Below are 17,863 nucleotides of genomic sequence, written 5' to 3'. Positions count from 1 at the left end.
ACAGATTTGAGAGAGAAACAAGCATTATGTTGGTTCTTTAACAGCGAAAATAAGGGGGGCGGTATTGAGCTGAATGGCTAAAAGAAATTGCCACATTTCCATTGCTCAGAACTGAATATCCAATCAATCTTCTTTCTTAAGTATTAATGTTCGACAAGTAACAATATTATCTTTCAGGATACGAAAAAATGAACATATTTCATTATAATCTTATATTCATCCAAATCCGATCAAAATTATATAGTATAGAAGCTGGCATTCAACAAGTCTTGGATCCCTGGGATACACATTGTAGACCAACAGATCATAACATTTCCTGTGACCGTCTCACGCAGCGGCTCACCTTCTTCCTGAATTCATCTCTGCTCTCTCTCCATTCCTTCTGCATGTGCATATTGTGTATAAAACAATATTCTTTTTCCTAACGAACACCATTATATAAACATGCTTTTGATTCTTTCGGTCTATCTATGATGATAGTAAGATTATATAAACATATGCTTTTTATCCCAACAAATACCATTATACAAATTCGAACATAAATGTAGGGTATAGACATGCTTCTAATATGGTTATACTCATCTTTTTTCCGTACATTTGGAATATCGTGTGTTTAGCAAAAGGATATCTCAGGTGCCGTTTATAGAGAGTTTTAGTAAACTAGAGCAGTTGATAGAAAGCTAAACACCATGTTAGTACAAACATGGAAAAGGAACATTACATGCAACTGCAGAAATCAATAGCCCAAAGTGCACCAAGAAAGGAATATATATGAATCAAGACGATCAATGACTACTTACAGCAGCTTCAACATTCGCGGGAGATTCGTCGTTAGGGCTGGAAAGCATTGATATGATACTCAAAACAATACTTTCAACCTGCCATATGTATACAGTAAGAGTTTACGTTCGGTAATGCAATCTGCATGCATCTTATGATTTCCAGGGAATATTTTTATAGTTTTCTCTTGATTCCTTTTTCGTCTAATAAAACAAAATTACTTGCTTGCAATCAAGTAGTTAAATTTGACTGAAACCTACGGCACCATGAATTTTAAGCACTTGTACAGGCACCCAAAAAAAAAAAGGCAATTAAAAAAAATTGACAATTTATAAACATACAGTATGGATTGGCATCCAGCGCTCACTTGCAAGCTCGTAGCCGTTTGGATCATCACCCGGAGGATGAAGAATTGATATGCAAACAGTACCATCAGTATAAACTGCAATACCCAGAGACTAAATTAAACCATGCATCACATAAAGGCCTGCAAGAATCTGAAAAGGACGCAAAGGTGTACCATTAGGATGCCAAACGTCTGTTGTAAATTTCATTGTTGGAGGGCTGTTTGGGTAATCAGGTGGAAAGCTCATGATGGCATTGAAAAATCCCCCTTCACTGAAATTTGGAGTATTTGTGTTAAAAATAAACGAGTTATATTTCCCAGATGATAGAATAATTATTCTCTTAATCATAACAGCTCATAAGACTGCTGCGAGATAAATTCGATAAAGCTAAATTGAATGGCAACTGGCAACACCATTACGAGGTAAAACTCAAAATCAAATATTTGAAACCTTCTAATCACCTACAGTCAACCAAGCTACTCGAGTTTATGAACCAATATTTGATTTGACTTCAAAATAGGCCCTTAAAAAATCAACCCTGGCATGAATCATAACTCAGCTAAATTAATCCCGTTTCAAAACCCAAAGTTGTATTGAGCATGCATTATAGCCTCAGTTCCTGATCCAACGCCATCAAACAAATCCGACATCAACAATTCCTTTAAAAAAAAACAGAGAATTTCAATTTTTAAAAAAATTACTAAAAAGTATCAGGTGGTCCGACGATTGTAACACTCCATTCGAAAACATTGCTGTCATCAACCAATCCGGCTGAGAACCCATCAACCGGATTCTTACAAAGATCTGCAAAGCAATCAATCAAAAAAACCCAATTCAAAATCCAACCAAAACACCGCTCTTCATAAAAAGAATCATAATTGAAATCATTAAAATCGATATCGATCGTATTAAAAGAAAAAAGTACCTTTGAGCTGCTTTTGAAGGAGGAGGCTGGCTTGAGATGCCATATAAACAAACAAAAAAAAAATGGAAAATATAGAGAGAAAGCAGAGAAAAGTGTCTGGGAAATGAAGAGACGGAAAATAAGAGAAAACTTGAAGCCGACAACACTGAGTTCCAATTTATGGGTAAAGAAATTCGCGGATTGTGGACTCAGCGTTACGCACGGAAGAGCTTGGATTATGTAGGGTCATGTTTGTTTTAACTAGAGTTTTTTGAGCGAATTAAGAGTTGCCACGTGAGATTCGGTCGGGATCGGCGTGTGAGATGTGTTTCTGCTGTGTTCTGTGGGTGATGTTGTTTATACGTCATACTTTTTTCTTTTTAGTTATTATATTTATAAAAATGCTGTTATCTGATATTCATATTATTTTGTATATGAATTTATATTATTTTTATGTTGTAGTATGATTATCCTTTACATTTTCTTTCCATCGTAAAAGATTATCACTCCATAAAATCTTGATCTTAAATTTGGATAGTTAGCTTTATGGTATACAAAGTTACAAACTCGTTTCGCTTTTTTTTTCCCTTTCTTTATTGATTTAAAAGTTAAATCTAAAACTATGTTATAGAATGTATAAAAAATATGCATGTTATAGATAAAAATTATATATATTCTTCCATATTTACATTTGATTTTGAATAAACAATTTAAATTTATATCAACAATTTTATCCCATATTTATACGTAATTTTCACACTCATTCATCATGTGAAGAATAAAGGGCATAGTTTGACGAGGAACGTTGCTTTGAAAGTTGATATTAGTAAAGCATATAACAGAGTCCTTCGCTTTATTATTGAGAGTATGGGCTTTCATCACAAATGGATGTCATGGATATGATGCTCTGTGTTTCCTCAATCAACTATTTTATCTTGTTCAATGGCAACGAGATAGGCTTTATTTCTCCTAAACGGGGTCTCCGGCAGGGGGACCTGCTGTCACCATATCTCTTTATTTTATGCACAGAGGGACTTAGCTACCTTTCAAAGAACGCAAACAGTAAAGGGGTTCTTCAACTCATGATAGGTTGGATATGTCAAATCTAGGATCGTTGATTAATGATTGCTCTCAAATTAGTTCTAGTTTTTAGTCATTTTCTATCCATTGGATTTGTGGGAGCGCTAATAAAACCGCTCACAATCTAGTGCGAGTTACTTTGCGTTATGCGAACTACTCTAAGTTTGTTAGTTGCCCATTTTCTATCCAATGATATTTTAGTTGCCGATTGTTCTAATGTTCTATGTGAGAACGAGAGGAGCTAGGTTGGTTGTATTGTGTAAGCCTGACGGCTAGGTTTAGTTTCTCTCCGATTTTCTCCTCTTATTTATGGTGTTTTGGCTAATGAAATTCGTGTAAAAAAAAGGGTTGAAACTAATAATAACACATATGCAATATGTATGAAATTGAAATGAAAAAATTAGTTTAAATTGGGAGTAGATGGAAATTTAAATAGGTAAGCACATATCATATTAAAAATATTAAATGATTCAAATTGTTTACTATGACACTACCATTTTTCTTGAGTTAGTATAGAAATGACTTGTGAGACTAACTCGGTACAACATTATCAATATATACATGCAATGTGGGTGAAATAAAATTTGTTTAATAACATTGGAATATATAAAATAGTAAAATAAAATTTTATTTGAAATGGTAAATAAAATATTGGTAGAATGGATTTAAATCTCACCGTTTACAATTTTTTTATTAGATTTTTTTTTGTGTGTGTGAATAATAAGAGGAGGACAAAACCCTAATAACAACGCTAGTAACATGACTCAAACTTAGGTTATATCTGAGCCGGTGAACACCCTGACCGTCAGACCAACTATTGAAATAATATAATTTATTTAAAATATATAAAATTATTTTAGTAGTTTCCTTTAATGATTTAGTGTTGACTTAACTTTTGATACTAATTCAATCACACACTTAAATAATAATATAGAGATATATAATGAGAAATATTTTTATTTTCTTTTGGTGCCACCTCTTGTAAATAATTTTTATTTTAAATTTAGGGTATATTGAAGAAATCTAAGTTATTGCTAAAAACAGTTTAAATAAAAATAAATAAATAAATAAATACTAAAATCACAACCTTAAATTTATTAAAGATAAGATTGATGACATATTAAATATCTCTTAATAGAAATCTTTTACGTACATTGAGTTGAAGAAACAAGGACTCCTCGACGGTAAGTGGGTAGTGATATAGCATTTGCAGATGTAAGAATGTTACGTGAAATAAGATAACGATAAGGCTAAGTCTTCATCTGATCTTACCAATTAAACGATAAGTATGTTTCACCTTTTTATGTTTTACCAAAAATCTGATTAAAACAATCTCCAACAATACAGGTGGAGAAATTACTTCACTTAAGAGTTAAGCCTAATTTCCCATTGTTTATGAAAAGTAATTTTAAAATCTTCTATTTACGATTTAAATATTTAGTAAGAGTATAAATTTAATTTATTGCAATTAATTATTTATATTTTGATATATAAAATATAACTTTTAAATATTTTAAGTAATTGATATTAATTATTTGTAAAATATTATATCTTAAATATTAAATATTAAAATATAAGCTTTACAAATTTAAATATATGATTTTATATATTTGAAATAAATTTCAATTGAGAAATAATTATATATCTAATATAAATATTTTATAAAATACATTAGGTTATAAAAATTGTTAAAATCCTTCAACTCTTAATGTGCTTTCCTCAAACACAAAAGCTAGAAAAAAAAACTGTTTCCAAAAACACTTTTCAATACCATTACTGATATCAAAAGCTAGTTGTTTAATATTGTTTATGGTTGTAAGACATTTTAATCTTAAAAATATTTTGGGAAAACAATGAGAATCAAAGGCTTAGTCAATTTTAGTTTGAGTTGCTCTTGTGTGTTTTTAAGTTCAGTTAATTAGTTATTGTTATACCCCACTAACATTTAGGCACGTGTTAGCAAAGTAAGCTATTAGAACCAACCTTTTTACCTCTTATCATTAAGCTCCCTTAATCACCCGCTCCTGTGAGAAGGCCACCCGCTCTACAAATTATATCATTACACACCCACTTTCTTAGTTTAAACACTTCCCCAAGTGTAAACATGCTTATAACAACGAGTGGGTCCCATGAGAGAATAGCAACAATCTCGTACTATCTAGGAACACTACATCCGCACTTCACGTACACTATGCTAGTACGATTGTTGTCCATTGTAACGGTCTACCATGTCACACTATATAATAAGAGGACATCTCTTATCCGTACCCTCCCGACGATGAAGAAATGATTGAGCCTTTTAAGCCTCAAACTTGCTTCGAGCAATCTCCTCCTATTCCTATAAATACATTCTCATTTGTTGTGCATTGTATCAACAAATCTAATTAAGGTTGTTCTAGTTCACAGTCTATTCCTACATATATATATATATATTAAAAGTTTTATGATTCATATTTAAAGTTTGTGATTATATGTTCAAACAATATTATTTCTAAAGATGTTTTCTTATTGTGCTTAACCATAACAAATTAAATTACTCTCAACGTTTCGGGGGGGGGGGTTCACATTAGCCTTTAACATTTTTTTTTCTTTTTGCAATGTCACTCATAATATTGAAAAAAAATTCAAATAAAACCAAATTTGATGAAAATAATTAGTCAAGTAATAGTAAACATTTTTCCAACGTGGCATGACATACCAACCAAACCCATGGTTGAATTCAAATTCAAGCCTAATGGCATACAGGATGATAAGAGTGAAGTGACAATTCACAGGATGATAAAAGGCTGTGCTGAGAGTGAAGCAGCTATGAAAGATTGGGCAAAATTTGGGCTTAATATGTAAGGAGGAAGAGGGTATTTATAGTGAAGGTTTAACAATTAATCATTTATAACCCTTTACATGTGTCCAAAGGAGGCCTTGTCAAGGTAAGGTAGACCAAGTAAGGAGCATGTTAGTGTTTTTACAAGGGGACAAATGGATTTGATAACTACAAAATAATTGAACTTGATGAAGTTTGTGTTGTTAATGTAAAAAAAGCTTTACCACGCAAAGTAGGAATATAAAGCATGCTAATTCCAGGCTGAGAACTATATACATATAACAGGACCATATTGCAAAAGGACTGATAAAAACAAAAACAAAAAAGGGAAGCAAACATTTCACGTGTAAGTACTGTAGAAGAGATAATTTCTGAATATAGAGCCAAAAACTGGAAACTAGTATGAAAAAGAACCGTTGTTTTGAAATTGAAATGCACGGTAATGAGTGCTCCACTATACTTTACCAGCTACTTCCTGTTTCCAATTTCATTGTCTCTTTCTCAGAGATTCGCGTCGCGTCGCGTCCCAACGTAATAGTAAACACAATGTCAATATATCTACATGATTACATGGCACATTTCACATGGGAACACTGATATTTTACTTTTTATAAAAGCTTATCTTATAGTAACGTTAAAGCTGTGCTTTTATGTTACTCGTAAATGCCTTAAGCATCTTCACTACTTTTGTGAATAAAAACACTTTTCTCTTCTTTTTATAATATAAAATGACGAAAAAGCCCCACAAGAAAAGGAAACAGATGGAAGATGAAAAACAACCTTCATTAATTTTGTCTAAACATAAACAATTACACACTTCAACTTCTTCAAACACCATTAATGCTTCAATCCCAACAATCAAACATTCACCATATCTCTAGCATAGCACTACAGATTATTCAACAAACTCAAACCCATTATCGTCTTCCTCTAGTGACAGAAGATAACTTTTAGCTCACGTGGGGAAGAACAGTCGTGCATGAGCGAAGGGCTATCATGGGCGTAAGTAAATGTGGCCGGACAAGCATGTTTGAAAAACTCTGAATAGCTCGAAGCCCTACAGGTTTGAGGGCTATTGTAATGGTTCCTGCAGCAAAGCTCGTCGGTTCCGAAGGCAGCACAACCACTCTTACAACCCACAACTGGACCATGAGGAGGTGACCTATACTGTAACTTGCCGGGACACGTGGCCAGAATATTAGCCCTGCACCCAACGACGGGGCAAAGGCCTTTGCCTTCGTGCGGGGTCACAGTCATGGGGATGTTAAAACCGTCCACAAGGCTGACTTCGTAGGAAGACAGATCTTTGTGGCCACCGTGGTGGAGGCTGAACTGAGCAATTGTGACAGGAGTGGCTCCACCGAGACCGTTGCATTCAATGCGGTGGCCACAATCTCCCGTGGCACAGGAGAAATGCCCGTTGGAGTAGGTGCAGCCGGTTCGAGCCCAGATACGGCCAGACCAGTGGACGGTGGGGGCAGGGAAGGAACGGTGGGTGAGGGTATGAAGAGCGAAGCCGCCTCGTTCGAGGACAGGGTGGCCTGCGTTGGGTTGGATAGCAGGATAAATGGTGAAAGGGCAGTTGTTAACGACTGTTAAAATGAGACCAGGATGAGTAGCTTTACCAAAGCTGCATAACACAAAAATGGTAGCTAAAACTAACAAAGAAGAAGCCATTTTTGAAACGAATGTAGAGATGGATTTTTAGCCATTTCTTGTTCGGTTCTTATAGAAAGCGAAGAAGAACATTATAGTTTTATAGAAAGACTGAAATGCCCTTTCTCCAATTTGAATTTTTAATTTTGCTGAACAGGGACCTGCAAAAAAAATTATCAGAAACCAGAGGATGAAAATGACAGATTTAGACCAACTTTTTTTACGAGGCTGCCTAAAGCTCAACTTTTTCATTCGGCTACTTGTCCATCCAGTGCTTTTAAAAAACTGCATTTTTGAAAAATGTAATAAAGAAAAATTGTGAAAATTTATGTTGTTCATTTTTATAAAAAGTTGGTTAAAATATATATATTTTAATGATAATAGCGAAAATTAAAAAAATCAGTTAAATTATATGATATTTGAATGATTTAATATAATTATATATAAAATATAGATTTTAAATAATTTTAAATTGATAATATATAAAATATTTTTTAAAATAAACATAATAATAAATAAATTTTAATATAATGAGAAATGATATTTAAATAATTTAGCATAATGATAAATAAAATATGAATTAATCTAATTATTTATATTTCTTTTAAAATTAATATAAATAGAAATAATTTATATTAAGATGATTCTAAAATTTAATTTTAGGTATCAAAAAACAATGACACCTTGTTTATTTTAAAGACATAAAATTAGTATTATATACTAATTCATATTTAATATATTCAACTACACAACTAAATAAAGCATTTTTAAAAATTACGGAAATAAATCAAAATTTAAAAAATTACGGAAATGAACTGATTTTGATAATTTTAGAATTATTCTAATATAAATAATAAATGATATTTTGATAATTCTCATCTCATATGCAAAAGCTAAAAACCAGAAATACTTAAAAATGAGTTGATGAAAAAACACTTTTAATCTAAAAGAAAATATTTTTGATTGTAATAGAGAACCCAGCCTCGATGTTCCAATGATCATGATCAAACAAAACGATAACTATGGCTTGCATTTCCATGTAATAATACATTATGAAGCGTCGAGTTCGAGGTGGAACGGTCAAGTTAAGACAAAACACGTTGGAAGAAAAAAGAAGTGTAACCAAGATAAGCGTTGAAGCAATCAACATCGTGTACGAGATCCTTGTCGGTAGGGTTGCGTAAATGAAATTGCCATTTACTTTTTTATATCAACTTTTTTCATATTTGATCTCCAGAGCTCAATTCTAGCGAAGCTTTTCTTTTGGGATGGATGACGACAGAGAAAGGCAACTGCTAACTCCAAAACTATAGAGGCTGTATATAAACAATAGATAAAAGATGAGACTTTTATCTGTGATATATTATTATCATTTCAGGATAATATTTTATTTGACTAAAACAGAGGCTTTTTGTTTTCATATAAATGCCAACTACTAAATCTGATTGTTGTCAGTGGAAAATGCAGGCACGAAAGCAATTGAAGCCCCGGTGGTATTTCAAATATAAATACATTTTAGTTCATGAAATAGAGAAAATACTAAAATTATACTAAACTCAAAAACCTAAAATATCCCCCAAACTTCTTTATTTTGGTATATTTAAAATTTGGTCTTTTTATTTTTAAATTTTAATATTTAGACCCAAAATTAATATCATTCAAATTTTCCTTTTAAATTTGCTGGTTTAATATTTGAAATAAAAAACCCACTTAATAACCTTGTAAAAGAAAATTTACATTTTGCAATCAACCTTAATTTGAAAAAATAATAATGGTGTTGACAATAGAACATATTTTAAAATTTGAAAAAAATCTAAATTCTGTAGAGTTATAGTTACTAAAATTTTTGAAAAAGAAAATATCTATGAAAAGCCCATCAACTTCTTGTTCTAAACTTAAAACTTGAAAGTAGCTTTACTGATGGATCACATACTTGCCCACCCAAAAAAATGCTCAATTTACAGGTCTACTTTGGACCTTTAAATCCAGGGCTTCATATTAGGCTTGGGGAATAGGATTTGAAACGCCCATAAGGCTGAAATATATAATAAAGGTGGTAATTGGTAAGCGATTTTCAGGTGATTTGTATGGTTTATTACCAACATATCTTCATAAAAGTCAAGATTGCATATGATGGACACTTGATTTGGACGTATTAATTAGAAAATGATTAGACTAATCTGTAAACTAATTTCAATTACACAGGCTTTAGTCGTATATAGGCAATCTGCAAAATGATTACTTCTCTTTTAACTCATTTAATTCTTATATTCATCAATAAAAAGTTATATCATAAATCTAAAATTCGTAATTAAATTTGAGTATAATATTCTGTAATTACACAAAGGATGTATATTTAGGTAATTATTATAATTAGTGAGTCCACGAATTGGATTAATTACACTTTTCAATTCTTAAGAAGAGTGTGAGAATTGAAGTAATTAGGTTGATAATTACACTCAAATCTAATTTTAAAAAATTACTTTTATACAATTTATAAAAATTATATTATAAGCATAAATCTGTACCAATATTTGGGATGGTTATGACAAAATAAATTTATATTATAAATTCTAAAAAATCATTATAGAAACAATTTGTGTTTTATAAAGTTATAAAAAATATTTAAATACTAAAATTCTAAAGTTATGGCCAAATTTTTTTATAATATATTTATTTATAAAAGTTTAAAGCAAATAAGTATGAACATAATTTATTTACCTACCCATGCTATATACTATCAAAATAATACACTTAATCATAAAAAAATGTTATAATTTTTTATCAAAATTTAATTATAAAAATAGCTTTATAAAATTATAACAAAAATTATATTATTTATAAGTGTTATGAAAATTTTGGACAATTTGTAAATTTTTTTATAAATGTTATGTATCATAAATTTTATATTATATTTTACTTAATTTACATATTATAAAAATATATATAACCTACCATAAGTCTATCTTCAAATTAAGTTTATATAAATTTTTATAATTAAAGTCACAAATTATTTGGACTATAAACCAAAATATTATAAGGTCGCTGTTAATTACGCAAATAAAAAATATTTTCTTGCATCATATTATGGGGTATGATACCATTTGAAAGAATAGTGTTCGATACAAACACCATAGAAAACTTGCAAACTCTTTAATATGAGATATTTAAGGCTTTGGAATATGGTTGTGAAGACATTTGTTATTCTAAAAAAATCTTTATCATATTAACATCACTTTAGTATAACATAAAAAAAGCAAGGTTGGGTCGTACTAGCATATTGCATATTTCATACCTTCAATCATATGTGGATTTGAGATGATCCATACTTTGAAGAGTACATGAAAGAAGGATATTTTGATAATCTTAATGATGTAGATTCAGGTTCAGATAATTATTCATTCTATCAAGGATCAATAAATAATGATAAGGAGCATGTGTTAAATATTAAATAGGAGATAACCCAACAAACATGCAGTATAACAATTAGATAAAATTGCATATGATCATTATGTTTTTCTTGTTATTTTATTAGTAATCATATTATTAATTAATTTTTTATATTATCATAATGCATATGATGATTTAATTTTAGTTTTATTGTTTAGAAATTATTTTATCATATTAATAATTTTTATAATATTTAATATTTTTAAAATATAAATTATGTAACTATATAATTACAATTTGTACTACTAAACATGACATATGTAACTACGATGTAAGTACATTAATACACTATATTAGTTAAACAAATTTAAAAATTATAATTATTTATAATTACAAAAGAATCTAGTTACTACTTTAATAATTAAACTTTCATTTAATTATTTTACTATATCAAAATAGACCCTACCAAGCTATATTTAAAAAACAAGTGTAGGGTTAAAACGATAGCTTTCGCCAATAAATGCTCTAAGGACAGTTAATTTAATTTATTAAATAAATTATTATTTTCGGTGTGAATTTAACAAATTAACTACAAAGTATTTTAATTAATAAAAGGTATTTATTTGATACGTATGTATTTTTTTAAATATTTAGTTTTTAAATATTTTATTATACTCATTTACTATGTTTTTTAATCTTTTATATCTATTTGTTAATGATAATGTACCAAATAATCTCCATAATATAAAATGTTACTTAGCAAAATCCTAAAATATTTTACCTCTCAGCATAAGAGTTTGAAAGAAAGTAATTTGCCTAGAGGAAAAAAATGGAAAGGCAGAGCGAACAGCTGGACATCCGAAAACCACTTTTTTCTCAAAAAAACTACCCCCCCTTCCCCCCCACCTAGCAGTTTCCATGATAATCTTAAGGAAGTTTTTAACATGAAAACATCATGACAGAATGCACGCGTCAGTAAATGCATGAAAACACACCTGCCTGAAAGCAAACTACCAACCATAAGCACCTGATCGAAGGCATATAAAAACTTCCAGCAACTCAATCCATAAGCATTCTCGGTCATCGTGCATCTGAAAAATTATGCAGCCTTTGATATATTTATATATATAATACAGATATTGGCTTTCTTTTTTCCGCCAGGGACTCATCATTTTCTAAACTAGTGACATGAATCAATGATAAAGGCTGCTAAACGAGCTTACCTGGTAAGTCTTCAAAAGTTTTCAGTGCACAATGGGGGGTGTAAATTTGCACAAATAGCGGCATACAGCAACTCAGGAGCTGCATTTGCATTGGTGGGTCCCGACACCCATGCCGACAGCAATGCCCAAAGCACTCAACAAAAAATTAATACTAGCATAGCACAGCATGTAGTTATAAATATATATATCATGGAAGCAATGATCACCGAGGAATGATAACATATAAGTCAATTCATAATAACTAGAAACAGAGATTTCTCAATCCAGTATATAATGGCATAGGATTCCCCAGCACCTTTAACAAAACATTCCTACATCTATTTTCAAGTTTAGCTATGATTACAGTAAATGTATCAGATAAATTGCTCCTTCATAGTTGTAAGAGCCCCCCACAACACACCAGAGAATGCAGCACATGTCACCACCTTCATAAGACGAGAGAGCAACTTCTAATCTGTCTTCTACTAGCATGGCTCCTGCTTGCTGTTTCTCAGCTCCAGGGCTCCCAAATTAATGTTCAAGCTACTGAATCAGGCAAAGCTCTCTCTCTCTCTCTCTCTCTCTCTCTCTCTCTCTCTATTTTTTGTTTACAGCAAAATGCATTGCATGCGACTATATGAAGCAGGCTTCACATATTGTTTTAGGTTCTAATGTATTTACCTTTTTCTATCAGTGCCAACAGTTCAAGTTCAGATCTAGAAGCCCCATGCCGAGGTCACGTTTACCTAACTGGGTAAGCACTGATTACTCTCTTCAGTTTGAACTATTGTATTTATCTTAGCTAGTATAAGAAAATCCATTAACTAAATACTTCTTGCTACTAAATGATTAAAAAAAACACAGGTTGAAATGAAAAAGATTCATAAATCCCCACGTGGTCCCAACCCAGTAGGCAATCACCACCCACCATCTAGGCACTGAGACAGTGGAAGCAATGGCCAGCATAAATAGAATGAGGTAAACATGATTTGGGTTGGAGGTCAGATGTCATCATGTAGACTTCTTTTTTATGCTTGAAACAAAAATGAATTTTACTTTTATGATTCATGTCAGAAAACATGTATTGCTGTAATATTGTGTGCTCCTATTCTCCATTAAAATGAGCTAGCTCTGGCTTACACGACTAATAAAGATTAGTTTGCAATGAGAAGGAATGTTTGGTTTTCTTCAGTCAGAAGGTATCTTATCTCTTAGTTATGATACTCTGCATAACAATGCTTCTAGTACTTGCAGGTAAGATATGCCTGAAATGATACGTTATACTATGTATGCAGAAAGAACAATTGATCCTTTAGCGACTGAAACTATATAAACGAAAAATTGACAAATATTCATGTGATAGGAAATAAATTCTAAACTAAACATAGACCCCAGTTCAGTGGTTCAAATCATATCAGAGGAAGCAATGAATGCACAACTATCTACCACTCCAAGATTCCTGTTAACAAATAGCTTAACAAACCACAGAATAAAAGTGTTATTTTAGTGTTTACACAGATGAACAAAATATTCCTAATTAGAGAAATGCTGAAATATGAAAAGATATGGGCCTTTTGGAGCATGGACGTGGAGTTTTTTAGTCGAACAATTTTCTTTTTCATGATTTTGCAATAAATCTCAAAATGAATGTGCCACCATAAAAACAGTCAATATACTAAAAATAATATAATTCCTATATATTCAGGACTCACCATAAACTACAACAATTCAGTATATAATCCTCCTATACAGCATGCTTCTGCTTAGATCTCTTGTTTCATCTTGGTTAAGAATATTAGGAACCTGTTGCTTGCACTGGAAGCATATGCTTCATCAAGAGCCTCATCAACCTGATGGAAACTTCAAATTAGATATTTTGTGGATAAGGTTCAGATTTGCACAATCTAAAATGGTGAAATATTAGAAAACAACATTACAGCTGCACATCAATATACCAAGCTTCTTCCTAAAAGCCTAAAGTTGAATGTTTCCAGATAAAGAAAAGCAAAACCTCCCAATACCTGTAGAGAGTACTACATTTTAAATACGTAATTCAAATTTAGATTAATTCTTCAAGTTTAGAACAAGAGACTGAACAATGCTATTTTAAAACCAACCACCGTCATCTGCTGAAAATTAATTTTTGCATATAAGACAAATAATTTGTGATTGCAGTCCAATGTCCCATCCTCTTGTTGCCAATTAATTCTCCTAGCATGCTCATGCTTGCACACACATGCTCACAAAAGAAACTATTTGATTTTACTACATAGTTCAATCAGTGTTGGATGTACAGCAGTGGAACCCACCTACTAACACCACAAATTCAAAATTTTGAGATCATGATCATGCCGCCATAAACATGCAATGCAGACAAACATCAGCTCTGTCTAACGATGACTAGCTTTCAATGTCATTATTTGTTTCTTTATTGCTGTCCTAAGTGACAAGTTTCGAAAGTGCACACATGACAGCAAAAAAGTAGTACTGTGCCCGCAAATGAAGCCGTACAATTCAACTTGCAAACAATATTAACACCTTACACCTACGGTCCCACTTTGAAAACTCTGTTAAACATGCAATTTGTATCTTCTTGAAAGTGATAAAAAAATATGGCAAGTTCAAGAAGGTTGTAATACTAGTCCACTATCTACTCTACGTTGCATTGGGATCAATACACATCACAATCATGTACTCTTTTTCAATAGAAAAAGTGATCATATTTTTTCTCCTTTCATTTATGGTGTAAACTGTACGAGAAATTCCAAAAACACGTTTGGAGGCTCAACCTTCTACAAGCTACAGCCTCTAGTCACTAAAACTATAAATTTACGTTGCCCTTTGGACATACAGTTTGTCTGTATGTAGCTTAATATTAAGGCGTACCTTGTAACAGCAAGTTTGGGTGTTCCAACTCTTAAAAGCAATGATGTTCTCGTAAACAAGTAATCAAGAAGACTAGAACAAGCCACATGCCTACACTACATTTAATAGGAAAACATGCAGATGTGGAAATCTAGGGGATGGCTGATCAAATTCAAATCCACAGGGAATCAGATGCAATGAAATGGAAGTAATAAGGTACCTGGGAGGCTTCGTGAGCTCCATTGAAACAAATCGAAAGACAACAGGAAGCACAGGTAAAACAAGGTATGCAACAGTATGCCAACCAATAGTGGATGACCATTCTGCATGACACCTCATATGTTAGATAACCTTATCAAAGATTCAAACCTAAAACCAGAACAACATCTCAGTGCATGGTCAACAGAAGCTATATCTGAAATCTCTACTTTGCTATTCTACGTTTGATCTCACCTATGCCCAATGCAGTTAAATTATATCTTTACAAATTAGTAACTATTCCAATTATTGTTTTTCATCCATTGCAATCAAAGGTGAAACAGAATCAGTGGCTTTGAATCTTTGATATATCAATAGATTTTCAGAACAACAAGAGGATTGTCTCGAATAAGAAAAGTAACCTAAGATATTGTGATCTACAAAAACAAAAAAGAGAACTGTTAAACTTATAAGTTTGGAAAGTAAGCTTATTACCACAAATGGAATAAGCCAAGAAATCACAGACCCACATTGCCGAGCAGCAACTGTAGTTGGGCCACCCAAAGAAGGGATCCAAAAGGAACCTTCGGTACACTGACCCTTTGAGTTAGAAGCTTGCATCCATCAGCAATGAAAGTTATTTAACATGCAAAAGATTTTTCCTACATCAAACACAATGCCCATGCTACATCCACCACTATAATACCTCATTTGCCACGTTTGAAAGAGCTTGAAACAGGCATATCCGGACTGGAATACTGGCTAAAGGTGGGAAACAACCTGCAGATATGAACAAATAAGATAATACTGAGCACCACCTTGTGAAACTAAATGCTATATGACCTCCAAAAATAAACAGTGACAAGTCCCAAAGAGAAAGAATGGCACAAGAAACCTTTGCATTATCAATTCATAATTCTTTTTTTTATATGATAATACAAACGCCTACTTTCAAGTTAATTGCTACACCACCATCATAAATTTCACTAAAAAGCTAAGACATCAAAGAAGCAAAGAATCATCTTTCGAAAGAAACTAAATTTGATGGAATATGAAAAATAAACAGAATCCAAATGATTAATCAAAAGGATACCTGCCTGAGAATTAATCCTAGCCTGCTTACACCGCTACACGAGCAGGATGTTTCAATTGGTATTCCTCCTAACTAACACAAAAGATAACAGTTAAACTAAAAAGTAAATACTCAAATTCAAACCCCATCATTACATGATTGCCTGCATATCTTTTTTTGATAGCATCTATTTTTGGTTGAAGATTTTGCATAGCTAGTAATGATTCCACGCCTAAACATGTAAAAACCATCGTCAAGTAATAGTTAACTACCGAATAAAAAAAGTCAAGACCAAAGTTAAATTCTAAACGCTTCCTTTTTCTAATAAAATGAGACCAAATTCAAACCTACGGCTTTGTCAAAGAAAATATAGCTATCTTGACAATAACCGTAAGCAATTTGACCGGGAATACATTTGCGTAGGACACGTCTAATGCCGATAATCCATCTTTCAACACCTACATAATATAAATCAAGAAATAGTTGGTTAGCCAATTAATTAATTACTTGATTGATTCCTCGATTATGTGTTTATACGTAGGAGAGAAGCTTTACCTTAAGAACAAACTCTATCAAAGGGAAGATGAAGCCGAAGCAGACGCCATTTGTTTTTAGCGCGGCAGAGTCAGTGGACCAACTGCAACAGCGGCACCGGCGACAGTGTATAGGAGGCTCTCTGCTTTGGTAAAAAGTTTTTGCAAATCGGCGGATGAGTCGAATGACGGGGAACCGGAGGGATGTCGTTGAAGATTTTCCTTTCCCTTTTTTTTTTTTTTAAGCTATCCTTATTTTGATGGTTCCTTGAAATGAAATTTACCACCAAAAGTTCCTGAGCGGGCATGTTTTCAGCCAGGCAGTCCTTCCTTACTCGAATGATAAAAGGAAAGGGAAGGGAGAAAAAATTGTTCGTGCAGGTTGATTCGAGCCCATTTATTCAAAATCGAAAATTTATTTTATTATTTAAATTATATTAGATTAATTGGTAAACTACACTCAAGGTCACTAAACTATTATTATATAACACTCAACTTTAAAAAATTGTAAAATGGTCTTTAAACTACTATTCAAAAGTTTTCATTTAAGTCACTGAACAATTCAAAAAATTTATTTAAGTCACTAGGCTAAGAAGTTTTATTTTAGAAAAAAAATCTGATTAGCTAGCTCCAAACTACGATTCGAAGATCGGTACGATGGATCGGTACCTAACAACGAGTAGAAGAACATACCTTAGATCTTGATTGATTTGACGGTCAATGTCGAAAATCAGAGAAGAAAGCTGTTTGAACTTTGATTCGTAAATTCGTGACACATAAAATTATTTCATAAAAAATTTGAATTGTAGAAAAAGAGGTGAACGAGAGCTTTTGATTAGTACAAACAGTGCGAACAAAGAATGTCATGCAGTAGCGATTTTATTAGCCTAGTGACTTAAATGAAAATTTTTAAATAGTTTAGTAACCATTTTATAACTTTTTTTAAAAAATTGAGTGGTCAAAATATAAACTTATTAATAGTTTAGTAATATGATGTATAGTTTACTCTAAATTA

General features: G+C 32.0%; 2 protein-coding genes and 1 long non-coding RNA gene across 4 annotated transcripts; all 3 read right to left on the bottom strand.

The window, feature by feature from the left end:
- Positions 1 to 112: 112 nt before the first annotated feature.
- On the bottom strand, positions 113 to 2,236 carry LOC105770712 (ubiquitin-conjugating enzyme E2 7). 2 transcript variants are annotated; one of them, XM_012592032.2, is made up of 6 exons: positions 2,053 to 2,236; positions 1,829 to 1,931; positions 1,301 to 1,398; positions 1,122 to 1,222; positions 801 to 878; positions 113 to 382 (listed from the first exon to the last, which is right to left on the bottom strand). In XM_012592032.2, exons 1-6 carry the CDS (start codon positions 2,093 to 2,095, stop codon positions 305 to 307), a joined length of 501 nt encoding a protein of 166 aa, XP_012447486.1. In that variant the 5' UTR covers positions 2,096 to 2,236; the 3' UTR covers positions 113 to 304. The 2 variants fall into 2 exon arrangements, with proteins under 2 accessions (XP_012447486.1, XP_012447487.1); XM_012592033.2 differs by lacking the exon at positions 801 to 878.
- A 4,460-nt stretch (positions 2,237 to 6,696) lies between these two features.
- Positions 6,697 to 7,640, bottom strand: LOC105770005 (osmotin-like protein). Its single transcript, XM_012591030.2, has one exon. It carries the CDS (start codon positions 7,607 to 7,609, stop codon positions 6,863 to 6,865), a length of 747 nt encoding a protein of 248 aa, XP_012446484.1. The 5' UTR covers positions 7,610 to 7,640; the 3' UTR covers positions 6,697 to 6,862.
- Positions 7,641 to 13,305: 5,665 nt separating this feature from the next.
- LOC105766773 (uncharacterized) lies at positions 13,306 to 17,187 on the bottom strand. The gene is made up of 6 exons (XR_008196323.1): positions 16,871 to 17,187; positions 16,337 to 16,773; positions 15,950 to 16,023; positions 15,739 to 15,857; positions 15,266 to 15,368; positions 13,306 to 14,030 (listed from the first exon to the last, which is right to left on the bottom strand). It is a non-coding gene; the product is annotated as an uncharacterized LOC105766773 (long non-coding RNA).
- Between the last annotated feature and the right edge of the window lie 676 nt (positions 17,188 to 17,863).

This window comes from Gossypium raimondii, chromosome 5 (assembly GCF_025698545.1).
Source record: "Gossypium raimondii isolate GPD5lz chromosome 5, ASM2569854v1, whole genome shotgun sequence".
Lineage (NCBI taxonomy): Eukaryota > Viridiplantae > Streptophyta > Magnoliopsida > Malvales > Malvaceae > Gossypium > Gossypium raimondii.
Note: the sequence above shows the minus strand (reverse complement) of the source record. Positions and strands in the feature narration are given on the sequence as shown.

Excerpts from the sequence above, each read along its gene's own strand:
- LOC105770005 (XM_012591030.2), bottom strand. The coding sequence starts at position 7,609 with ATGGCTTCTTCTTTGTTAGTTTTAGCTACCATTTTTGTGTTATGCAGC.
- LOC105770712 (XM_012592032.2), bottom strand. The coding sequence starts at position 2,095 with ATGGCATCTCAAGCCAGCCTCCTCCTTCAAAAGCAGCTCAAAG. Across the intron at positions 1,932-2,052 it reads CCTTCAAAAGCAGCTCAAAG|ATCTTTGTAAGAATCCGGTT; the intron begins GTACTTTTTTCT and ends ATTGCTTTGCAG. Across the intron at positions 383-800 it reads CCGCGAATGTTGAAGCTGCT|AAGGAATGGAGAGAGAGCAG; the intron begins GTAAGTAGTCAT and ends ATGCACATGCAG.